Source organism: Peromyscus maniculatus, chromosome 9 (assembly GCF_049852395.1).
Source record: "Peromyscus maniculatus bairdii isolate BWxNUB_F1_BW_parent chromosome 9, HU_Pman_BW_mat_3.1, whole genome shotgun sequence".
Classification (NCBI taxonomy): domain Eukaryota; kingdom Metazoa; phylum Chordata; class Mammalia; order Rodentia; family Cricetidae; genus Peromyscus; species Peromyscus maniculatus.
Window position 1 is genome coordinate 47,124,285 of NC_134860.1, and position 25,590 is coordinate 47,149,874.

Below are 25,590 nucleotides of genomic sequence, written 5' to 3' on the forward strand. Positions count from 1 at the left end.
ATCCTAAGGGTGATGTAACTAAAGTTTAAAGCTGTTGCTTTAATTGTCAGGGTGATAACTTACCTGCAAAGGTGGTGAGCTCCTACAACCCAGCTTATTTCCTGCACATCTGTGTATCCACCTCTCTTACTACAACATATAGAATATTTCTAAGATTATAGAAATCTCCAACCTACGGTGCTGACCTAGAGTCAAGCAGGGACCAGTTGATAACAATCTCACATAAAAACCAATTTCAAGTAACAATAATGTTTGTGTGAGTAAACGAGGGAATAACACAATGGAAACATTTTCTTCAAGTAGCCTGAGTTAGTTCCGGGGATCCATATAGGCTGAGTTAGTTTTAAGAGTCCACTGTATATTGAATGAGTTCTCTCCAGGGTAGTGGATACCATCTCTCAAAATGAACCGTGCTAAAGAGCAAGACAACTCATTGCTTAAAGCTGTCAAAATGCAATTTTAAATGTCTTGTATGTTATAAAGCTTAGTGAGTTAGGCAGTGATTACTACAATTTAACAGTAATTTAATGAGGCAAGAACAATGGTTGCCTCAATATGGCATTTAAATAGCCAAAAGTGACTGTTTGTAGATAACAAACTAATTCGATTTACTAATAACAATACATTTCCTTTGTACTACTTTTCATAAAGCTTAAAACATGTTCTGGAGCTTAAAATGTTTGTTATCTGATTTAATATCATGCCATTTATCTATGCCAGAACACTGAAATTGCCCCTTCCAAAAGGAACAGGAAAATCAAAGGTTTGATACAGTAAGGTTTTTATTATGATGCCCAGCCAGCAAGGCACTCTGAGTTCCTCTCTCTTGCCAAGGGATTGGCTCACTTACACTTTTAGGAAACTTGGAGGTGGGGAGGGCCAGAGACCTTACATGCTTGATTTATTGTCCTGAATTTCCTATGAAGCACAGAGTATCTTCAGTGCCTCTGAACCAGCCTCTCAGGGTCCAAGTCCCTTTTATCAGTTCAGCACACTTGCACAGATAAGGGAGGTCATGGTTCTCTTGCTCTCTTCCAATCCCAAACTTAAACAATCTCATCTGTGCTAATGTCTGTCCCTCACCAAGATGGACCTCATACAGTTTAGGTCCAAGGATATCCAGCACAGAGCTGAGCATGCATTCTCGAATGGGATGTCTGTAAGTGCTAAAACTTGGGAACACAACCGTGATTGCCACATAGTCCTGCTCTCAAAAGCTCATGGTCTCCTGGAAACTCGGAACAGTAGGCCGGCAGTGATCATAGACAGCGCTAGTGTTTGAGTAAGTGTATCCCAACTGTTGGTGGTCTCCAGACTGTGGGGCTATTGAGAGGTAGAGAAACTCCTAGGAGATGGGACAAGTTGGAGGAAGGTAGGTCACTGAGTTAGGACTTTGAAGGGATATTGGAATTCTGGGCTCTTCCTCTCCTTTTTCCAGCCATTGTGAGGTGAGCAGTCTCCTCCACCAGGTGCTTCTGCCACCATGATACCAGAGGTCCAAAACCACAGGGCCAATTGTCTGTGGACTGAGACCTCTGGAGCAGCAAGCCCAAATAAACCTTTCTTACTTGTAACTTGATTCTCTCAGAGATTTTTGTCACAGCAGAAGAGAGCTGACTGACACAGAAAGCAGTCAGTACTATGTTGGGGCTAAGTAAACCCCATTATTTAGACTGGGGGGCGGGTAAGAAAAGACCCTTTAAGAAAACAGCTGTAGGTAATATAAGGGAATGTAAATAAGGTAACATTACTCAGACACTGAGAGAGGGAAAGGAAAGGGTGTAAGAAAGAGGCATAGTGTCATGTGTCCAGGGCAGCTACAGGGCAGTGGAGCAGAAGTAGGCTCTCTGCTTAGATTCCAATATGGTAACTGAATGGGCAGCACATGGTAAGTGATTGAAATAGAAAATACAGTTTCTTCAAGATGCTTAATAACCACGCATAGCTATTGTCTCAGACAGCGTGATAGACTGCATACGTCCTTGCATAAATAGAGACTGTACAGACAGGTACAGACAATGTCCATCATCACAGAACATCCTAGTAGGTAGGAAAGGTGTAGATAACTTCCATTAACACCAAGTTCTAGTGGCAGCTACCGTAATATAAGCTCGCCGTGACCAGTCAATAATGAGCTTTGGAGGACATGTCAAGGTATTTAGATCTGATTTTGTGAACAATGAGATGCCATTGGTGTATTTTATGTAGAGGGGATAGAAACAAATTTATAGTAGAAAGGCACTCTACAGAGATTATAGACAGGCAAGGCTACAAGTTAGATATCAGTGAAGAGAAGAGGCCGACATGGAGGCTGATCCCTGGATGATGTTAGTAACCCAGACAGGAAAGAGAGAGGGCTGGGTCTGGAGAGGAGCGACTGACTTTGCTTTGCTACATTTGAGGTATCCAAGTGAGCTGATGAAGAGATCCTAATATAAGATCCAAAGCTCCAAGTACAAACTTGGTTTGCAGAAAATGATTTTTTTAAGTCACCAGCATGTTGGAAACAGCTGAAGCCATGGGAACAGTGGAGACCCCGAGGGAGACAGTCAAGAAGTGTGACCAGAGAAGCTTGGTGACAAGGGAACCAGCCTAGGAAGAGGAGGGCAGAAGGAGAACCACGAGAAGGTGGTGGGTTTGAGAACTGAGACTTCTTTAGCAGCCAGGGGGGAGAAGATCAACCTATCAACTGCTTCTGAAGAGGTAAAGAGTTGAAATTGTCAATATGATTTTGTTCGGGAGAGGCCATTGGAGACTTAATGGAAGGTAAACTAGAGCAATGGTGGGGGCAGAGGGTGAAGGGTCATGGGGTAAGGAGAGAATAGGAATACAACGTGACATGACAGACGTGATAGAACAGTCTTGCAGGGAACTTGGTGGTGAGGGGCTGTAGAGATGTGGGAGGTCTCCAGAACACTTCACCGCTGTGCATCGTCTCTCATAAAGATGTCAGCATGTTACTCGAAGCATGTTGAAAGTTCAGCTGCGTCTTTTCTGCCTTTATATCCTTACCATTCTCAGCGTAGGTCTTGTGTGCAGAAGGACTCTGTTGGTTTTTGTTTAGTGACTTTTCAGCTTTCAGATTTCAAGGCTGAAGTAAATGTAAAATAGGTATCATTTTCATAGGTTTTTCCTGTTTAAAAGCTAGTTCTTAATGAAAAGATCTCAGTAACACTTAAGAAAATGATGAAGATTCTATGATTTAACCAAATGTCGTATTTTTAGGAACCTGTGTGGATTGTGGTGATTCATCCGTCCTTCTGAATAGGATAAACAAAACAAGGAAAATACGTTTTAATAAAAAAAAATTTATTATGATTATTTACATCAGTTCCTTGATATGCATATAAATGTAAACTTTTATTGTTGGCAATATTTCACATATGGTTTGTTCAAATTCCGAGTTGATACTGTCATTTGAGTGTACAGGTAGTGAGAAAATGTTATATTCACAGAATATACACACAGGTGCATCCAAGCGTCCTTTTAAGCCAGCGGTATGGACACTGTCCCGTTGACCCTGCTTCTGCTCCGCAGGTGCACGCTGACATCTGCCAGGTCCTCCACGTGCTCCTCGCTCTTCTTCTCCTTCAGGCTGTTGATAAATCTCAGAGTGATTTCATCCCACTCCTCAGGCAGCAGCATCAGAAGAAACCCAATACAGATGATGATGGTGGCAGCCAGGCGGACCACGTTGAATATCACCTCCTGCTTCAGGAGATCCACGGCTAGGGAAGGAAAATGTCACACCAGTCACACCCTGTGATTGTTCATGAGCTTCTCTGAAAACCAGGGACCAAAGCCAGGGGTAGATCTCAAGACCTCCAAATGCCATAATTATTCTCCATCACTGTCTATGCTGACTTCCTGTTCCTTCTCTGTAAACCACACTTGCGTAAGGCTCAGTCCAGGGTCCATGCAATTGGACTTAGGGATGTCTTCAGTTTCCTCTCTAAGCACTTTCCCAGGACATGCTTTCACCTTTCTTCTGTGTACTGGACTGCTGCTGTGTTTTGCCTTTTTTTTTTTTTAAATGAGTCAAACCTGTTCTTGTCTTGGACTTTATACCTTTTCAGGGTTTAATTAAGCTGAAATTTATATAGTCTAAAATTAACAGCTTTATAAAGGGGATTTAGTACACTCACACTGTTGTCTAACTACTCCCCCACCCACCCCCCAGATCCTGGAATCCTACTTCATTCCGCTAAACTATTCTTCAGACCTCTGCACAAAGGGCTCCCCATAAGAACCCTTTAAAGAACGTCACACCTGTGTGTGCTCAGCACATTTCATGCCAGTGTCTATCAGAGCAACTGTTTCTTTGTGCTAGAATGATTCAGTTCCTCTGGTTTCCCACTCTGTGCTGCTTTCATGGTCTTGAAGGTGCAAACTACGCCTCATTCAGGATCTGTCACCATTATCAGCATGGTTCCTGACATGTGCTAACCCATCGGAAGTTATTTGTTGAACAAAGGAATCCATGGATGGATAAATGGACGTCCTGACAGCTCCGCTTATGTCTGATTTTTGTTTCCCTCTGAATATCTTACAGCCCTTGGAGTCTGTCTCACACAATTTTACACTTAATAATAAATTACTTCATAGAGGTCCTAGCTGTGTTGAGTATGTCTACTGTCTTTTCCAAATTCATCTGTAAGTTTCTTAAGGGAACAGCAATGTAATTTTTTCCCCTTTTCTTGTACACAGCCCTGATTACATAGTAAGTGCTTAACAAACACTGACTAATTGTTTTGAAGAAAGATGGTTACTAGAGACTTGGGATCACAGAATTTTTATGTCAAAATAACTGAATCGTTACCCAGAGAACTAATTTCCATGACTAGTTTTAATGGCAGGTTTCACTAGAAACTTCCTAGAAAAATATTAATAGCTTTTCCTCTTGTCCTTGAAGCGGGACACATTGCTTTTCCTGGAGGGCCACCTGCTCAGCACCCTCCCTCCCCTGCCAGAAGCTTCCAGAACTCCCCAGGGATCATCTGATGGGGAGCCGACACCCTGTGCACTGCTTACACTTTCATTAGTGATGTTGACTTCACAGTCCTGTGCTGAGAGGCCTTTTGTTTCCATAGGACTTCCTCTAAAAATACCCACGAAATTAGGTTGTCAGGGAGATTACATGAAACCCAAATGATACATTTGGTATTTAATTCTAAAAGCACGACCAAGCAAAACAGAGCCTCTGTAGCTGCAGATTTAAGATCTGCTGCGTACTCTGCTGTCTTCCACATCGTGGTATTTAAAAACATCTTCCTAGGGAAGGGACGTTATTCTCCACCATTAGAAGAAACAAGTCAGAGCAAACATGTGGCCCACGTTGTACCAGTACCTGCGTTTCCAGGGACGCTGAGCACTGTCCCGATGGAGATGAGGATCGGGTATGTCAGTACTACTCCAACATTCACTAGGATGTTGAATGCTGTGAAATAAGGGAGAAATACAAGATAAAGGGGTTGGTACACTTGTCTCTCAATGTACAAGAACCAACACCTTTGCTAAATGTGTTTTCTCAAGGGTCTACACCTTTGTTCAGTTAATCTTCTCATTTTGGCCATGGGAGCACGAATCACTTGCTTGAATCAGTCAGATTCTTGGGTCCTCTTTTGCCAGCGCTGCCCGAACTCTTGCCAGCTGGCTGATAAGAGTGTGTGGAAGAGGTGAAGTCATCAATCTTCCACACTGCGTGTTGGCTCTGGAAGGACAGTCTGGGGCTCGCTAGAGGCTCAAAGCAGGTGACTGATGAAGTTTTGACGCTTCTTTCTTTGTTCCTTTGCTATTTAAGTCATAATCCGGGGCACTTTACAGGCTCTGGTGCTAATGTCTAAAAGAAGTTTGTCCAAGGACCGCAGAGCCTGTGTCCCCCCCCCCCTTCTTTCAAGGTCATGTGGACAAATGAGGATGAGCTCAGTGTAATTCTCTGGAGCCCGGGGACGATTTTCCCACCCAGCTTGTGCACAGATTGACCAAGGTCAGACCACAGAATAAACAGAGTAAGTTGATGCTCTTTAATTAATACCTTTGGACTTCTTTAGTTAAAAGACCATTATTTAAAATGATCATCTAACTCCATCTGAAATTACCAAAATTATACTTTTCCAAGATTTATAAATTATAGACTATCATTTTAATAGAGTTAAATTAAACTCTTCAGAGATTGTAGAGATGAGTATTCACAAGTACAAAAGGTCCTTTAGTATGAGATGGTCTCTACAAACACAGCTGAAGCATGTTGCCCATATTTCTGAAGATTCTAGACTCAAAGAAAGTTCTAGAACTATTTTTAGTGAGGGTGTTGTATATTTTTCTGTTGCCATCTAATAATTAAGCTCACCAGCTTAGCAATCTGGAGCCATTTGTGCCTGGAGATGAGAGGCAGTACGTTTGACTCTCCAAGACTCACAAGCATACAGCAATGACAGCAAAGACCTAGGTTTGTAAGTGTTCCTTTGTCATGGCAAGGCTCGATGTGAATGAATATTCCAGGATCCTGAGTCTGCCCTTCATTGCATGGAGTCAAATATAGAAAATTCTTACAAGTTAGGAATTTACTAAATGCATTAAAGCTCAACTAAATTCCTCAATTGTCTTTTAATTGACTGAATTGGATTTTGGCATTCTAAGTGAATGTCACAGTGTTTCAGAATTGAGCCTCCAGCTTCCATGAAATATGTTGTCTCTTTTTTCTTGGTTCTTTAGATGGAATAGTCTTCTTTGATAACCCAAGGAAAAGCATGTCCAATTAAATGTGTTCTCCATAGTGAGGGATTCACCTTGAGTTTAGATGCAACTCAGATTTGTCAGATGAATGTTTGAGGCTGACCTGCATCCGGATTAAGATAACTCCCTGGAGGGCAGGCCAGGGCCATAGCTGCAGGAGATGTGGGAGTTCAGAGAACACATGAGGTTTCAGCTCTGGATCTCAGACTAGTCCCAGCTAGACCACGTGTGAATCCCATGGAGAAGAGAGGGATGGAGATAAAAACACCGGGAGAAAAGCACTGAGGATTCTCCAAGCCCGGAGTCCATAATGCAGGAGAGAGGCTGTCTCTTCAATTTGTCACAGCTCTGCTTTGGCACAATGAACTCCGCTGTGCGCTGGTGGGTCTAATGGAGCAGCTGCATCGCCAGCTGGCACCAGGCCTGGTGGAGTGTGGCTGCTTGGAGAATCCAGGGTCTGACTGCCACGGGTGGCCCAGCCTGACAAGCTTACTTAGGAGGGCACACTAGACGTGCCAGTGACTCTCACTGGTGGAGGGCCGCTTTACAGGAGGCACAAATTCCGTGTGCACAGGGGTGGCTAAGAATAAGTGACGTTTTGGTGATGATTGTTCCCGGTTACGTTATTTCTGGCCAGGAAATGATCTGAGGACTTTTAATTAGGATGCTATCAACTTCCAAATGTTGTTACTGATTTTCACTCAACTTGGAGATAATGAGAGATGATAAGCATACAGTTTCGGCCTTGGAAAGTACGACTCCAGGGACCAACAATGAATGCTTGATCCTTCTCTTGACTGTTTTCAGTTTAAGAGCTTCCCTGAGGGGTCTGGGCTGGAGTAGGATAAGAGGAGCCAGTCAACGATTTGATCTTGGATCTTGCGGGACTCGGGACATTTTTCTCTTGGAACTGCTGTGCTGATACTATTTGCATCGCCACGCCACCCGGGCTGAGAAGGTCAGTGGTGGCTCTGCAGGACGAGCATGGTGGGTAAATGGGGAGCGATAGAGGGGTTGGCCTTGGGCAGTGTGTGGAAGGAGCAGAAGGAAGCTGGCTTTATTCAGAGTAAGCACCGGGGCATTGGGTTGTGCTCTCTTTAATGGCTGGAGGAGAAGAGTGGGGTCTTTGGATCTTAGACTCCTCTCACATCAGGTACCAGTAGAGGAGTAGCTTGGAAGTGGGAGCCTGGAGCACAGGGAGGCATACAGCCCAGGGTTCCAGGATGCCCAAGAGAAAGACCTCAGGTAACCTTTAATTAATTATTTTTAATACATAAATAAATAATTTTTTTCAAGGTAAGGTTTCTCTGTGTAATTTTGGTGCCTGTTCTGGATCTCGCTCTATAGACTAGGCTGGCCTCGAACTCAGAGATCCACCTGGCTCTGCCTCCTGAGTGCTGGGATTAAAGATGTGCGCCGCACCGCCTGGAAGGTGACCTTTATTTTGCCCTTAACTGGACACAGTCTACTTAGCCAGGGTCACCAGCTCATCACTCTCCTGGTAAGGGATTCCTGGTGCAAACCCATTCTCCATACTCAGTAGAATGAATGGTTTAATATGCAAGTGTGAGCCTTTCAATTTCATCTCCAAAATGAAGTGGATTTTAAACCCAGCTTCCTCAATATGACTTTCCAATTTATTCATGATCTGCTTTTCTCTTGAATGTCTTCCCCTCCCCTCCCCCTCCCTTTCTTTCCTTCCCCTTCCTCCCCTCCCCTCTTCTCCCTTCCCCACTTCCCTTTCAGCTGAACCCAGTGCTCTGGCTCCTTTGAACACTTGGGTGCACCACCCGTTCTTGCTTCTGCCTGTCATGCCATGCACACAGGAAGCAGCGTAAGTCACACACTACATCATGAAGACTAGATGAGGCCAGTGGTAGATAGAGTGACCTGGGCTTTCAAATGGATACCTTAATCCATGGCAGCCACACCATGTACAGCCCTTAGGTAATCAAGAAAGAGCCCACCAAGAATCTTCCACATTTTCGCTGTCTATAACCAATGAAATCTGGGTCATGGAGCACAAGAGCCACCAAGGAACAACCCTACCATGAGCATCTGTCCAAGGGAAAGATCAAGTGACGCAGAGACTGGCTGGCACAGGCTACAGCCACTTACCAAGCCACAGCCCTGCCATTCCACAGAGGCAGCCCCAGGGCAGAGCTGCGAAGGAGGACCAGTGCTCCACCTTGGTGAAATACAGGATGATGGGCGTGAAGGAGATGAAGATCAAATTGAAGAACGCCAAGGTGGAGACGAAGTGCGCGGCCTCACCGAAGTTGGCACTTCCAAGAAACATCTTAAACAGAACCTGGAAAGGAGAGAAGCTCTTCAGCTGCACGTGGAGAGTTTTTGCTGACAGAGAAAAGTGAGCTCTACTGAACTTGCTGGCCTAGAGCTTAGTCTCCATGTCTTCCTGCCCCGCCACCTCCATGTGACTAAATGAGCCGGGGTGACACGGCATTACAATTTCCCATATTGTTCACACGGCAGAGTGACTGTCACGAAGTGAGTTTCTTGTGGTGGTGTAAGTTCCTGGGAATACTCAACAGTGTGCAAACAAAACCAATAAGATGGGGGCATAGGGTGAAGGATAAATAAAGGTTATGTGAGCCCAGAAAACCCTCAGAGTGCTGACACACTATCAATTCTCCCTTGCAACCATGGGGGTTGTTGCACCCTTATTATGACAGGTGCTGAAAGCTAAGTGGACAGACAGCCTGTTATTAGGTTGTTAAGAGAAACACCGAGGCCTTATGTTCATAAGCACTAACCTTCCTGAGCTTAAGATGTCTTCACAAACATTGGTTGCCCTCTGGATTAAAAACAAGCTCTTTTTCTGGATTCCAAACCCATGTGTAGAGGCAGACAACAAGTGGAAGGGGAGGGCTAACATGAACTCACAGAGCAGGAGGAGGAAGCGAGGCCTGAAGCCTGTATTCTTAGCTTCTTAACCCCCTTCTCCCTTTGCTGATCCACTAACACATACTATCAACCCGAGCAGATTGTGTCTGCCTGGAATTAGGGGTCAGATAGGATTTTGTGTCTGTTGACAACTGTTACCACTCCTAGAATGAATGCATTCTGTAATCCGACCAGGAGAATTCTCTCTATATAGTAGCCATCCTGCTCTCCCAGCCATTTCCAGTACAGTTTGGATTTTTAGCTTCATTAAATGTATTAGTTTTTCCTCTTAGAAGACTTAATCTTGCTGGTCTTTGGGCCCATCAACAATTTTAGTGGAGTTCCCATGGGAGAACAGATTAGGCAGGCGTGGTAAACAAATGAACAATTGTCACGTTTGTCAGAATCAATGGGCCCCAAACACATTGTCAATGTCCACGGGCCACAGTGGTGGCGACTGGGCAAGCCTCCAGGAGGGGAAGCAGAGGGCTGTTTCTGTTTTCCAGAGAGTTTGTTTCATCTACGATTTCCATCTGATTGAAACTCTACGAGAGGTGAAATTGGAATTGCCCTTTACATCCACTCAGAAAGTTGGCTTTTAAAGAAGTTGAGCTTCGGGGGAATAACCTTTTAGATTTGCTGTCTGAGACCTTGCTTCTGAAGTTAGGTGCAGTGGCCCCAGTGACATTTTCCTGGGTGACAGGGAATCCAGGGGAGAAAGAACACAAAGTCCAGACAGCAGAGAACGGAGTGGCTTCATTTTGCTAATGGTGTGGGTTCCTTATAGTGTGGGCTCCCTGTGTAGCAAATAGCACACTGTCAAACGACAGCTTATGATTTTTAATACCTTTATGGAGTTAATATAATTACCATATACTCAAGTGAACAAAAATATAGAGGAGAAGAGCTGCTTTTCTTACATTCTTGCTGTAACTGCCTGATTTGGAAGCAGGGGAGGGCCACTTTGTTGGCTCCGGTCCAGGGTTGTAACCTTAGCTACCTCATATGGCCTTGGAGAGTTACTTAATCTTTCAAAGCTTCAGTCCTTTCATCCAGTAAGTAGAATAAGATCTATGGCAGGTAAGGACATGCCAACAGAGGTGAAATTCCCTGTCAGATGCCCCTCACACAAGTATTGACCAAGAAGGTACTTCTATTATTTAACACACCTGTATTTTTCTAAGGTTTCCATTGCTTCCTTACTTTGTTCTTAGTCCTAAGCTATGAGTGACAGTTGACTATAGAGGAGGACACAGACATACCTTATATAAGGCGGATGTAGAGGCCGAGCCCACTGCAAATGCCACACCTATGATGGAATCCGCGTGGAAATTGTCTGCATATGCCATCATGACAATGCCGGTAATTGCCATGATTGCGGCAACTATCTGTCAAACAGAATGGGAAGAAACAGAAAAAGAAATTATGCTTTCACATTCCAGATCAAGTTATTTAAGCCCCATGAAAGCTGCTAAATACTTCCTTAAGGCTAATTACCTCTTCTTTCATCAATATTTACATTTAAGAAGGGTCAGTTTCAAAGAGACCAGTCTGCTCATGCCACAAGCATGGAATATAAAAAGCTGTGCTGATTAAGGGTGAGAAACTTTGAATTTGCATTGTTTATCTTCCTTGAGATTAATATCCTGTTGATTTAACAGGAAGTCACATCTAAGCATTTTTATCTGTACTAAATTCTTCAGATAATTCTGTATATATCCTAACCAGCTCCTTGAATCAGTGTGTGTTTCTGAACATGTCCACATCACTAAGACTTGATGAGGGAGATGCACTATTGATAGAGTTGAGAGGGAAACCCTAGATGAAGGCCAGAAAGACCTCTCAGCATATAGACAGGAGGGAGCTGAATCTGCATTGGTCACTTGGAATGTCCTGTGAGGCCTCTTCTCTCATTCTTTTCATGCAATTTAATTGATTTTAATAGATAAACCACAGAAAGATAATTTAATTTAATTACCTTTTATTTTTATCACTTTGCTAGAACATTCTTTAACTTTACAAATATATAGAAACACGAATAATTTGACCAAGGTTATAACAACTTGTTGTCAGAAGATAGGACATGGGTATGTTCAGGAGCTCATTTGGAGTGGCCTGCAGCCTTGCATCTGTTTTTTAATTTTCCTGAACTTGTCCCACTGGAAAGCATTTCAAAGTTACAGCAAATAGTAAAACAGAACCCTGCAGTAGGAACATGACATTTCCTCACTGCCTTGAAATTCAAGATGAGAACCTGCAAGGGATTTAACTGTAGGAAGACTCACTTCTGAGTATTTTTTAAAAAACATTTCCTTACTTATTATGTATACAGTGTTCTGCCTGCATGTATGTCTACACGCCAGAAGAGGGCACCAGATCTCATTATAGAGGGTTGTGAGACACCATGTAGTTGCTGGGAATTGAACTCAGGACCTCTGAAAGAGCAGCCAGTGCTCTTAACCTCTGAGCCATCTCTCCCACCTCCCAGTTCTGAGTATTTCAAAGCCAGTGCCTCTGAAGCTGGCTTTTTCCCATTTGGGATGTTTCAGGCCATTTTGAATGCTATTAGTGCATTACTTATGATCAGAAAATAGGAGTAAAGCCTTGAGAGCAGTTCAGAGTGTGCTCCTGATGGCTGTAACCCAGTGATGCTTTTGTTAATTACCATCAGTGGCAAGCACACAGTGGCCCCAGGATGGCTCTACATTTAAGTCCTTTATAAAAACCAGCAGGAACCCTTGAGAACAGATCCTACATGTTAGCAGAAATAGAATACCTTTATAACAAGTTACTAGGGAGGTGAGAAAATGTTAGCCACCTGGCATTGCCAAGTGTGTGCTCTTGTTAGTGCCTGCCTGTGTGTGTGTGTGTGTGTGTGTGTGTGTGTGTGTGTGTGTGTGAGTGTAGGATATAATACACACATTGGAAAGTACCAGGGACATTTTACAAATAAAAAGTTATAGGCTTATAAGTAAACCCACAAGGGGGTTATCTATATCTGAGAATTCTAGAAGGCAATCACTTGCTTTGATTTGGGATTTATCATTCAGCCAGAGAATGTAACCATTTTGGGAGCAGTCTCATTTCAGAGAAATGAAAAGGCATATTGGCCAACTGCATTTTGATTTGATTTTGTGTTTAAATTTTTACCACCTAAAGTGTTCATGTGCAGAAACAGATTTCCCTCCAAACACCAAACTTGCAAGATTGATACTTTAAAAATGTTGCAAGCCAACCATCAGTTTTATTTTTCTTGATCAAATAATTATACAACTACTTGAAACAGGGTTGATAAAGTGTTAATCCTAATGAACTTGAACATGGTTAGCTGTGTTTACAAGGTAATATTTGTATTTAGGTCATTGTGTATTATATATAATTCTGAATGACGGGAACTAGGGAAAAAACACTGCCCCCAACAATCGAAAGAACAAAACCCTTGTCCAGGAACTGATAAACAGATGATACAATTATTTCCAGGACAAGCACAGGTAGGAACTCGTCCCTTTCCTCATTAGCCAGAAGTAAAAAAAAAAATGTGAATGAAGAGATTTCTATTATAAGTTTTCTCAAGATGAGACTCAACTATGGCTAAAGATGACATAATTTTATAGCAATTGGAAATTATAGCCATAGCAAGCATCTTCAAGAACTTGTGAAAATATTCGCCTGAACTACTTGAATTGACATGCCAATTACACCAGTGTCTGTTTCAATTGCTTGCATGGGGAGAGGTGGTTTTCCCATTAGGGGGCCAGATAATACTTAGTTAAATTCTGAAAGCATAAAATCTGAGTATTATGAGGTATTAGGAAAGCCCTTACCATGGTGGAGGCAACGATTTATAAAGCATATAGTACATTCCTATCGAGGAGATAGATGTTTTCTAAATTTTAACTTAAAAATTTATAATAATCTGAATAGATAAATTCTCTACCTCATGTTTTAAGAAATTCCCAATGTATTTCTGATAGACACAGCTGGAAGTTGAGGAATGGATCTCAGCTCATCTTGAACATGTAGGAATGCATTGGGTGGAGAGCCTACTTGGAGAAATCATTTGGATGACCCTAGAGCACCTCTGCTTGGTACCACTGGTTTAAACTTCAAAGAGTAAACACTCCAAGCACTCATATAACAAACACCCCAAGCACAGATTTAAGTAAGCCACACACACTTTCAGAATCAGTCTCCAAAGGCTTGGACACCCACTCAACAGAAAAAATGGAAGGACGCTGCTTAGCATGCTGGTCATGAACTCCCAGGAAGTCTACATCTTAAACAAGCTCTTCTACATGCTCATGTTGACCACCCAGGAAAACTGGGACACTCTGCCTCCCATGAGAGCCTCCTTTGTCACAAAATGGAATATCTAGTGGGTCTAGGTGTTTGGCTTCTGAAAAGCATGGTTTTTCTTACAGGTTATTCCAGATTCAGTTTCTTAGCCAATTACACGCATCTCAGTCAGATGCGCACAACCATCTTCATCATCATCATCATCATCATCATCATCATCATCATCATCATCACCTGAATCTCATTTGGGTAACAATGTTAGTCACCACTGTGATAACAAAACTGACAAGGCTGCCATTTTTAACTTCCCAAAGCTTTCTGTTTCCTTATAGTCGGTGTGGCTACTTCAGCCGAGTACCTCTGGAAATGGATTCAGTTATCACATTTCCCCAGCATGCCAGGCAAGTGACACAGCCCTGTGAGCCAGCTACCATCTTCTGCAAGCTGTCCTTCAGAGAGTCCTTGCCATTAACTCTTAGGGGAAATTTGTAGAGGGCTAGGAGACTATTTGAGCCTGTTTCTGAAACTGAAATGCTTGACATCCTAAACACCATCAAGCTTCTTTTACCTTTCAAAGAAAACCCCACTAAAGTCATGAGAAGCTTCTGGATTTTGGCTGTTTGTGTTTGCATGTGTCTTTGTATTTCCCCTTTTCTGTGTAGGCCCCTCCGAAAGCCACAGGATTCAGTTGCCCTTGCATCATCTCATTCTCTGTGATTCCCATTCACAAATGGTTTCCAGAATTATTTTCTGCCTAGCAACACCACCCATGTTAGGGCCCAAGTCATCAAAATAAGCCTTCAACCCACTTTTTTTCCTACAAAGTTCCTATAAGATCCTCACAGATCTAAATGAGAAACTGTAATCTTAGTATGTTTCCTTGAGGCCAATTCTGCTTTTTGAAGCTAATGAGTGTGGAAGAACTTCACTGGTTCACAAGGAACCTGTAAGCCTCAAAGCCAACAAGAAGTTCTAGAACAAAGATATTAAACTATATTGTTGATTATAATTGACCTGAAGTTTGAGGCTGTATATCAGTGGTTGAGACTAAGACATCAATTAAGAGCTCAGCCACCCGGGCTGTGTAAACACAGCTTTTGGGTGGATTTCAGTAGACCTATTTTCAAGGAACCACAGACTCCTTAAACTTCTACACATGCTATATTTAAAATTATGTAAGGAACTATCTCTTTTATTCTGAATCATAAATTGAACAGGAGCTGAAATGTGAAAAATAAAAGAGCTGTGGGAATCTATAACCATCATAAAGGGCAAGAAGTCCATAGAACATTGTGGGTACTGGGCCTCTACATTTCTAATCCACCCATGACTATTTTTATCTGAATAAAATCCACCTAAAAGTGAGATCACAACAAGACCTGGGTAGAAAAGAGAAAAAGAAATCCTGGAAAGAAGGACTGAAAGCTGTGTGGACGCCACAGTGACCCTTGAGTTAATGACCAAGGATGCAGCCCTTGTGACAATGGTCAGAACCTTGCTTTCTCCTTTATGGGCTCCATTCATAAGGCTTTGTTCTGCCCAGAGGGGCCTAACGGGGACGATTTCACTGTCTATCCTCTGCTGCCACCCGGGAATCATGAAGGCTCCCGTGAGTCTGCACTGTGTATGAACGAGCAGTTACCAAAGCAGACTAAAGGTCATTTTGAATCTTCTCTGAGTGTTCAGGATTAGCACACTCCAGTGGCAGCTCAACTCCAGTATCCTGTTTTAAAGCCATCCTGGGTCCAGTTTAGTTCAAATTACAGATTACGAAACAAAAGAATCAGAGCAGCTGATGTTCTCCACTTAGAACTGGGGGCTCTCAGAAAGACTCCCAAAGAGCGACATTGTGTTATGTTAGCTGCTTGGGAATAACATAATGGGGGGATATTTGGTTGCCGCAGGAACACATGTTGAAGGAACATAAATCATCCCCTAAATTTCTAAGAAAGTTGGAGTCTATTTAAGTGTTTTCTTTCTTTCTTTCTTTCTTTCTTTCTTTCTTTCTTTCTTTCTTTCTTTCTTTCTTTCTTTCTTTCTTTCTTATTCTTTTTTTCTTATTGGGTCTGGTCAAGCTAAATCATACTTGGTGTTTAAGTATTTTCAACCACCAATTTTCTAAAAATTCTCTATTTCACTAATTTGAAAATGAAAAATTCAAATAATGATACAAAATGTAAGAGAGGATCAAAATTCCAAAGAATGGGTCTTAAATTTCTAGTCTGGTAGCGAGTTCTTGTTGGAATGAACAGGCAGCAGTGACAGGGAGGGCATTCCATCCTCTGTTCTTTGCTTCTGTGGTGCTGGTGGCGGAGGCCAGAGTCTCCTGTACACCACACCAGCACTCTCCGATGGAGTAACTGTAGCGTTGTCCTTACGATTTTAAGAAATATAGTTAAGTGCACAGGACCTCGGGGGTAGAAAAATAGCCACACGAAAGGTGGCAAGGGGTAGATGACGGCTTTCTAATATCTTTTAAAAGGATGAATTTTACAAACTTCAAATTAGTTTAATCAAATTAGTTGTAAACAACTACTCCTGAAAGAGCTTTTAACACACCACAGATTACCAATTAATTGGATGAAATGACTTCATAATAGAAAAACGATGATTTTTTTTATTTCTATCTGTACTTCAATCAGTAGTCCAAGGAAGCAAAGTATAAATGAGTGATTTATAATGGATAATCTATTATTATTTGAGTGTTATCCATTAGTGGTCCAGATAAGCCCTTGTTTACTGATATGACTACAGCTTAAAGCATCTTCTCTTCTGTCCATGGTGCTATTTTGAGATGGAAAAACAAGGAGAAAGCCATCATTATTTATCTTTAACAGGATCTTCCTTGGAGCCAAGCAAACGAGAGCTTGAGTCCAGTGACTACCTGCTTACAACCCTGCCTCCCTTAAGTCCCGCACCCCCCAAGCTTTAGCTTGAGGTAGAAATGTCAACCTTGTGACTGGATTCAGCCTTTCGTGTTTGGAGTTCAGAAGGGTGAATTCTGGGGGACTAAGCCTTGGATTGTTTACAGATGGGGACAGTCGGAGCAGCATTCAGGTTGGTAGCGCTGTGTTCAACCTCTTTTAATTTCTCAAATGATCTCATTATATATATATATACATACACACACATATACATATATGTGTGAGTGTGTGTGTGTGTGTGTGTGCTCTATATGCCTTGAAAGGAAATAAATTGCTGATTTGTCAAAAGGCAACATGCTGAATACATATTGGCACTTTCTGGATTCTATAGCTTGCTTGTGGGCATTGTTTTTTGTTGTTGTTGTTCAGGTTTATTGTAATTATTTTCTTTTTTTATTATTATTAAGAAACTTTCTACATGTGGGCATTGTTAAAATTAGATTTTGATATCCTTCAGGAGCAGGGGCATGGACCACTTCCTAACATCATGTAAGCGGTATAGCACCTTGTTACTGATTAAAAAAAAAAAAAAAGCCCAGACTTCTATTAGCTTTCCTGACATCCACACTTCCTTAATGTTTCTAATGTCTCTACTTGGCGGGCAGATTTACTGACAAGTATTTGTTGGCTACTTAGCATCATTTCCTCTCCTGGGTTTATTCTCTACCAGTCACTCAAGACAGCTGGGACAAGTTGCCACAAACTCGGTGACCCAGAACAATTGATGAGGTCTCACACAGGCCTGGAGGCCAGGAGTGCAGACTTACACAAGGCTAAACTTCCAAAGGCAAGTTTAAGAGAGAATCCAGTCCCTGCATTCTTGAGAGACTGATGGTCACCCCGGCACCCTGCCATGTGAGTATGTCCTCCCCTCAGAGTGTCTCATAGGGATACTTGAGTTTTGGATTTAGAACTTACCCTAGTCATCTAAGTTGATCTTTTTGTCACGATCCTTACTGACAAAGCATGGATTCATTCATTCTATCTTCAAGTAACACCTGAGCTTTGTGCTCTACATTATTCTAGGTGTTGGAAAAACAGGTGGCTGACTTGATGAGTATGACCAGGGTAGATAAATGGGTCCTGTACGAGGGTCCCTCTATTTAACTTAGCACTCTGTTGTTGCCACCTGAGAATAGTTCATTTTTAAGGAAGTGCTTGCAGTTGTATATTACACAGGGCTGAAAAACAGAGGTAGTCTTCCTGGAACGGCACAGTGAACAATGCAGGAAAGGTCCCTGTTTGCATGGGATTGTCAAATTTCCTCATAGTTGACAACCCACAACAGTGCTTCTGCTATAAATACATGACACTGGCCTCTTTGGGTGCCAAATGTAAGGTTATTCAGTGGAGTGTGTACATTTAGAAAGAAATAAGGAAAAAAAAAGGAAAAAAGTTCCTTGTTTTATTTCTTATTAAGTCTATCTTTTGACTGTTCATGTCAAGCTTCCACTCTGAATTTCTGGGCAATGTCTCTCAAACACAATCGGAAATTTTGTGACTGTGTATTTTTTTTTTCCCCTCTAAAGAGATAGAAGTCTTTCTGTTAACAAGGCTGGCCTTGAACTCCTCGTCTGAAGTATACCTCCTGCTTCAGCCCCCACTACAGGCAGCAAATTGCACCAGGCTCTTAATTCTTTTAAAATGAAAACTTTTTTAGTCAATGGCTGCCAGGCCCTTTGTCTGTCCGTAGATATTAACCTCAGCATTTGGAAAGAGACAAGGACTTAGGCAGACTGTCAACTAGACAATATTTGGGGAGAAAAATACATTTCCAATGCAATCCTGGAGAGCTCTTCCAGAAAAGAATAGATTGCATAATCCTGATCCTTCAGAAAACAAAGTTCCTTGGATGGGTTTCCTTGTAAGGTATTACTGCCTTAAGGTGGACTGCAGCATGCCAGATATGAATGGGGTCTGGCTCCTGAAATCCACATGGTTCCCAAGAAATCTGCTTCTAATGTGGAATAGTCGCACAAATTGTATCACATTATATTTAAAGTTCCATGGTACTACTAAAAGGAATAAACCCAGGACTGCGGTGGTAACATTTCCCACAGGTCAGTTAAGGATTTGTACCCCAAAGTACACGTTGTTGCTTTTCTTTCCACTCCTGGATTAGTCACACTAGATACATAGCCACTTTTAATAGCATCGTGCCACCGCCAGTGACTTAAATTACTGTTTGGTAATCTCATCTACTTACACCAACATTAATTAAATCCATCTGGGTAAGGGCAGGTTGGGGGTTGTTCCAAAATATGTTGATTGACAAAAGCAAATCCCAATCTTTACTTGTGGCTTATTTTCTCAGACCCCTTCTTTGCTGAGGACAAGGAATTGATCGTGACAATAATTCTACGAGTTAGTTCTAAGGAACTTAATTTCTCAGTCTGTTTCAGTGCCTACTGTTGTAATCAACTGACTCCCCGGTAGAAACATCCCTTTCTCCTTTCATGATGCTGTCACTGCCGGGGCTTCCTAACACATCTTCAAATTTCAATCTGTACTCAGACTCAGGAGGGACAGTTTTAGAGACACTCCACGAGACAGCAGCCGCGGTGGTGAGTTAGGAAGCAGGGAGGCACCGCGCATGCGCATGGAATTGAGCGTGCCATTACCCGCACTCCCATGAACCTGTCCTTCAGCACAATCCAGGACAGCAAGAAGACAAAGGCTTTGTTGCAACAGAACAGAGCAGAGACGTCAGTGGCCGTCAGCTTCTTTAAAGCCAGTAAATACAGGTAATTTGTCAAAGTCCACAGAATAGAAAAAGGAGCAGTTCTTTTAAGAAAGAGCTTGAGTGTCAGGCCATCTTCACCGAAAATCCGACTGCATTCCCTAGGAAAGAAAGACAGGGTAAGACACAGGTGCGTATCTTGTCTGGCTGTCTCTGTGCCCGGTGTCGGGCAAGAGCACAGACACCAGCGCCCCTCCATGTGGGCTCCCTAGAACGTGCTGAACCCTGCTTTGTCACCTGTGAGCTTCTGGAAGTACATGGGGGTCCTTGGAAAGAGCCCACAGATGCTCAGCAGAGAGCAGGACCCTCTCCTCACCGTACTCTCCTGAGATGGCCAGCCATTCTGTTGCTTCTGAAGATTCTCAGAGAAGCCTGGAGAAACTCAGACCTGGGCCATCACCAAAGTCACTGGCTACCGACAAAGCTTGAAGCTTCCGGTGTGCAAACCCAGCAGGACCAAGACAGCTGCTGTAGGGTGAATGGTCTGCAGACAACTCCCAGAATCCTGCAAACAGGGAGCTTCCATGTATGTCTGTGAAGCCATACATCTTGGGGTTTAGTTATTTCTGAGACACTACTTCTTTCTAAAATCTCAATTTAGTGACAGAGTTCTGTCAGTTTCCTTAAAGCAGAAAAATGAACATTTCTTGATAATGCATTTAAATTCAATTATTTAATGTTGTTTTTTTAATATACAAAGTAAGCATGCAGCTCAGGTTCGGTAAGCATTGTCCATCCGACTCGTTTGAATTTAGTATATGAAAATAGTCACTTCCTTCAGTGAAATCTTTGATTTGTTTGAATTAGGATTACATCGTCTACTTATCTTTTGGGGGCTATTGTCATAAACACGTTCAAGCTAGTGACACAGACAGGCAGTCACAGTGGTATGATGACAGTGCCTTTGCCACTGTGGGCTGAAAAGACTCCCTTTGGGAGCTCCCTTTACAAGCAATCACGAACACGCAGTATTTACTAGAAATTATCATTTGCCAACTGGTAATTTTTAAAAGTAATATAAATATCTTGCTCAAAGCAACAATTTACTAATATTTGAGCGTGTTTATAGTAGAATGCACTTCTAGGACAGTACAAATACTAGTTCAGCTTTTACTGAAGGGAGATCATGGTCCTGCAAATCCAAGTGATTTCTAGCCAGGGTATGTATGCCTCACGAAATGAAGTAGCTTCCCTTCCAGGAGGAATGGAACAGCGGTAGGGACTCTAAGCATAGAGAGCAGAGCTGCAAATGAGGAGTCCTATGGTAATCTCTGCTTTCAAGCCGCTAAGGATGCTGGGGATTCAGGAAGGCGAAAACTTCATTTGGTACACACACACACACACACACACACACACACACACACACACACACACACACACACGGAGCCTTGTCCTGTGAGTTGGCTTTCATGTGAGATAGATCCCCAAGCTGGGAGTTTTCATAAAAGGAAAATGAAATCTCCCAAAGGGCGATTTTAACTTGACAGAGACACGGCTTTAACGAAGGGAATCAATGCCCCAAGACAAAGCCTTGGGTAAAGCACTCAGAAATCTCACATATCACATGGGAAAATGAGGGACGCTCAGCCACGCGTGCTGAGCTGGTGGCAAGAGGCAGCTTCACACAGAGGGCGAGCTGCAGTGTTTCCAGACTGTCCCAGATGCGAGGTTTGCTCTTGGTAGGGTAGGACATCTGCCTGGTCAGAGAGTAAGAGGGAGTTGAGCGTCCTGGGTTTATTGTTTTACCTACAACCAACAGATGCCTTTGTAAATACACATTTACTGACAAGCATGAAGAAACCCATTTCTTATTAAATGGTTTCTCTCTTCTTATCCCTGGCTCTATGATGGTTCTTATCATAGAGGAGACCAGAGTCACAGGTTAGAGTCTCAAGTAAAGTCAGGAGGGCAGGGAAGAAACTCAGTTCTCCAGGGATCACCAGAGAGGCTCATGGGCAAAGTGGAGAGCAAGGGTGATTGCCAGCAGAGGTTGTTCTTCTCTAGCTGGTCTTGTGCCCCAGGTAGTCAATCTCTTTTTGTTCCCTTTTTTTTTTTACCCAACCCCATCTAGCTCCTCCATATGTAACTACTGTTGAGACATTAGAAATCATCCTCCAACTTCTTCTATATCCAAATACAAGGTGGCCCATGTAAAACAATGTGCAACATAAGCAGTAGGTACTGAGAAATGTGAACACTCAAAGAAAGGATGCTTACTAAGAAGCAGTGAACAGGGTGCCTCTCTTTGGGATGATGGGAGAAGAATTTCTGGATAAGAGGCATTGACAGGTGGCAAAGCTTGGAATGAAGTTAGAAGCTGGGGGAAATAATGAATTAATTATGTTCTCCCTTCAGTAGCAGCTACTTAACTAGTTACTGAGCACTTTTGTGTGCCAAATGGTACTTTAAGTGTATTTCATCAGAGACTGCTGTGTCTTTGACTCTAACTCATTGTTTCTAGAGTTTTTTTTCCCACTAATGAAGCATCCTTATTAAAACTATCCTGAACACCTTTTTCTCTGCGAATTTCAAATGCACCCGGGGCACTTGAATTCTGGCAGTATTTAATTGGAACAGCGGATTCATCAAAGTCCACTTCTAAGGGGACATGTTTTATCACCTAGATTTGATACTTTATTGAAAATTCCTTTGATGTTAGAGATAAGAAAAAAACCCATGAAATTCTTCCACGCTGCTCAGGAGAAAAAATACTGAGAGATCTAGTGCTGTGGGAAAATTCTGCTTCCAGTCTTCCAGGCTAACTCATCTCTCCCTGTTCAGCCTTGAAAGCTCTGGGGGTGCCTTCTTAGCAGATGGTGTTAATGAGTCTGCAGGGAAAAAAGTTCAAAGATCTAAGGGTTTTCTAACAACGTTTAGCTCTCTTTGTTCTCGCTAGAGAACAGTCCTCTCAGAGACAATGTTCTCTGCTTCACAGTAAAAGCCTTTTGAGTCAGTTTCAGAAACGGCCGGCTTTTCTCTACCTACACTAACACACAGGTGGAGGCATCTTGTTGAGGCACACACTCCACAAAACTCAGAGTTAGTCCAATGCAAGGGATATGGAGGAGACGCAGCTGGTTCCCAATCGGCGTTTCTGCCTTCTGTAAACGGGTTATCTTGGATAAAGCAGCATGGCTTGCTTTAAAGTGCTCTTAAGTTCTTCTCCTTCCTCTAAACGTTTAAAATTGTTTTTATCACATGTATCTAAACACAGGAGGTTTTGGGAAGAGCATATATGTTATACTATCTGGCACATACAACTGTTTTCAAATATGACACTTACAATTTGACAGTCATACTTCCTTTCTATCTTTTTAAAAAATGCCATTATTAAAAATCATGCCCCAAGTGCCAGGCAATGGTGGCTCATGCTTTTAATCCCAGCACTCAGGAGGCAGAGGCAGGCAGATCTCTGAGGCCAGCCAGGTCTACAGAGTGAGTGTGAGGACAGGCAGGGCTACACAGAGAAACCCTGTCTTGGGGGGGGGGGATCATGCCCAAAAGATGATCTCTATTTTAACAGCAACCAAATACAAAATATATTCAGCAATCACAAACAATTATAGGGGTTTTCTTCAAAAATAGATAATATTTATTGTTTTAATTTTTTATTTAAAATTTAGATTTTAAAATTTTATGTGTATGATTATTTTGAGTGCATGTATGCATGTACATCATGTATGTGCCTGGTACCAAAAGAGAACAAAAGAAGGCATCCAGATCCCCTGGAAGCAAAGTTATGGATGGCTGTAAGCCATCATGTGAGTCATCGAACCAAATCCAGGTCCTTTGCAAGAGCAGCAAGTGCTCTTAACTACTGATCACCTCCCTAGCTCTCTTTTTGTTTCTTTAAAATCGAATGTTTATGGTTACATACAGGAAACCAGCTCACAGTGCGACCTCAGGATTCCCCCACACCTCCAATTCGGTGACAAAAAATGGAAGTTGTTTTAAAATCTATTCTTAGAATGTACCAATCATAATAGCCATTTTTTTTTCTTGTTGAGCACAGGGAGGATAAAGAGGGGTTATTAGAGGTCTGGTATGACAAATTGTTATCATCCTACCAGAGACTAGTTGTTGTGATCTACTGAGGACCCTGCAATGAGCATATTTGTTGCTGATGTTGTTCCTTTGTGTGTGTGTGTGTGTGTGTGTGTGTGTGTGTGTGTGTGTGTGTGTGAATGTAGAGGCCAGAAGACAATTGTAGCTGTCATTCTGTAGTCACTATCCACTTTGCTTTTTGAGACAAGGTCTTTCATTGGCCTGGAGCTCACCAAGGAGGGTAGGCTAGCTGAGCTGGGAGCTCCAGGGGTCCTCTGGTCTCCACTTACTCAGTGCTTGGATAACAAGTATGCTCAAATGCTGTGGGATGGTCTGTATGTTAAATTGCTCTGATTGGTCAATAAATAAAACACTGATTGGCCAGTGGCTAGGCAGGAAGTATAGGCGGGACTAACAGAGAGGAGAAAAGAAAGAACAGGAAGGCAGAAGGAGTCACTGCCAGCCGCTGCCATGACAAGCAGCATGTGAAGATGCCAGTAAGCCATGAGCCACGTGGCAAGGTATAGATTTATGGAAATCGATTAATTTAAGATATAAGAACAGTTAGCAAGAAGCCTGCCACGGCCATACAGTTTGTAAGCAATATAAGTCTCTGTGTTTACTTGGTCAGGTCTGAGTGACTGTGGGCAAGGCAGGAAAACTCTAGCTACACTCAAACAAACTTAGATTTCCTCCCCCTTTCTTATTTGTTCTGGGATAGAAATCAGATCCTCATGTTTGCAAGGCAAACACTTTACCTGCTGCACTCCACCAAGAAACTTTGACCCAAACATTGCTTTTGCCTTTCAGGAGTGTTGTATAAAGCTGACATTAGCCCTGCCATGTTCCTGAGCACTCCCAGAGGGGACCTGGCTTAGCAATGGACAAATACCAAAACCACAAGACAAGTAGGCTAGCCACCACCGTGCACATTTCCCAAACAACAGACAAGGCCTATGTACTGCCACCACAGAGGCTCAGTGCTAAGCCTCCTGTCTCAGGAAACAAGGCCATTTCATCCACTAAGATATCAGAGTGCTGGGAATAGTAAGCAAATGTGTGTGTAACAGCGATTAAATTCATTAATATACATTTTTTCCCCTCTAGAGTTTGAGACATTCTGAACATATGACCTTCAGAGACAAATAAATATGAATGTAAATCAGAATTCAATTATGCACAACCAACCTTGGAGCAGACTTTCACCCTTTGGGAATCTGTTTCATCTTGGTTAAGATGAGGATATTAACATCACCTAGAAAGGTGCTTGCTACCATGATGAAGATGACTACCCAAGGTAAGGGACACAGCTCAGTGTCTGCCATGTGTAGACACAGTCTTTGAAGAGGGGACTGATTCTGCTTCCTCCTGCTTACCACCAACACTTCACTTGCTCCTTCACTTGGAAAGCAAAGCCAATTCACATCCCAAAGAGGTGAGAATACGCTGCACATTTACATAGAACAGGTTTTGAAATGTCACCTATAGATCATTAAACCTGGAACCTACCTGAATTTTTTCATTGGTGACTGCTTTTCTTGAGCTGTGGCTAGATGGCCGGAATAATAGACTGGGAAAAACATGATGTTCCAGTTGGTTGAAAACCAGGTCATGAAAAAAGGACAGTAAAAATTCTTGTAAGTAATTTTCACAATTTGCGTGGTTCCGACCCAGGACGACGAAACTGACAGGATGATCAACAGTCCCCAGACGGCCTTCAGAACCGCGGACGTGCAGGACAGGCAGCGAGCCTTGAGTCTGTTTTCTTGGCTGCTGCTCTCAGGATGAGTCTGTGCCCCATCATCCCCTGAAAACAGGAGAGGAATACAGATGTGGAGGAGGAGGAGGATGTAAAACAGAAATCACATGTGTCGGCTCCTTTAAGAAGATGTAATGGATTGCAAGCATCAGCATGCCAGAGTTTGTCTTTTCTGTCATCAGAAGAGA

The 25,590-nt window shown here is 42.6% G+C and overlaps 1 protein-coding gene across 1 annotated transcript in view; it reads right to left on the reverse strand.

Moving 5' to 3' along the window:
• Positions 1-3,289: 3,289 nt before the first annotated feature.
• The window catches only part of Slc35f4 (solute carrier family 35 member F4), a 247,696-nt gene continuing 225,395 nt past the window's right edge, over positions 3,290-25,590 (reverse strand). Inside the window, exons 3-8 of the mRNA XM_006991841.3 lie at positions 25,153-25,450; positions 19,481-19,700; positions 10,902-11,027; positions 8,854-9,046; positions 5,348-5,437; positions 3,290-3,728 (exon numbers count right to left, since the gene is read on the reverse strand). Of these exons, the coding sequence (XP_006991903.1) occupies positions 3,487-3,728; positions 5,348-5,437; positions 8,854-9,046; positions 10,902-11,027; positions 19,481-19,700; positions 25,153-25,450 (1,169 nt within the window). The 3' untranslated portion in view covers positions 3,290-3,486. The remainder of the gene's footprint in view (positions 3,729-5,347; positions 5,438-8,853; positions 9,047-10,901; positions 11,028-19,480; positions 19,701-25,152; positions 25,451-25,590) is intronic.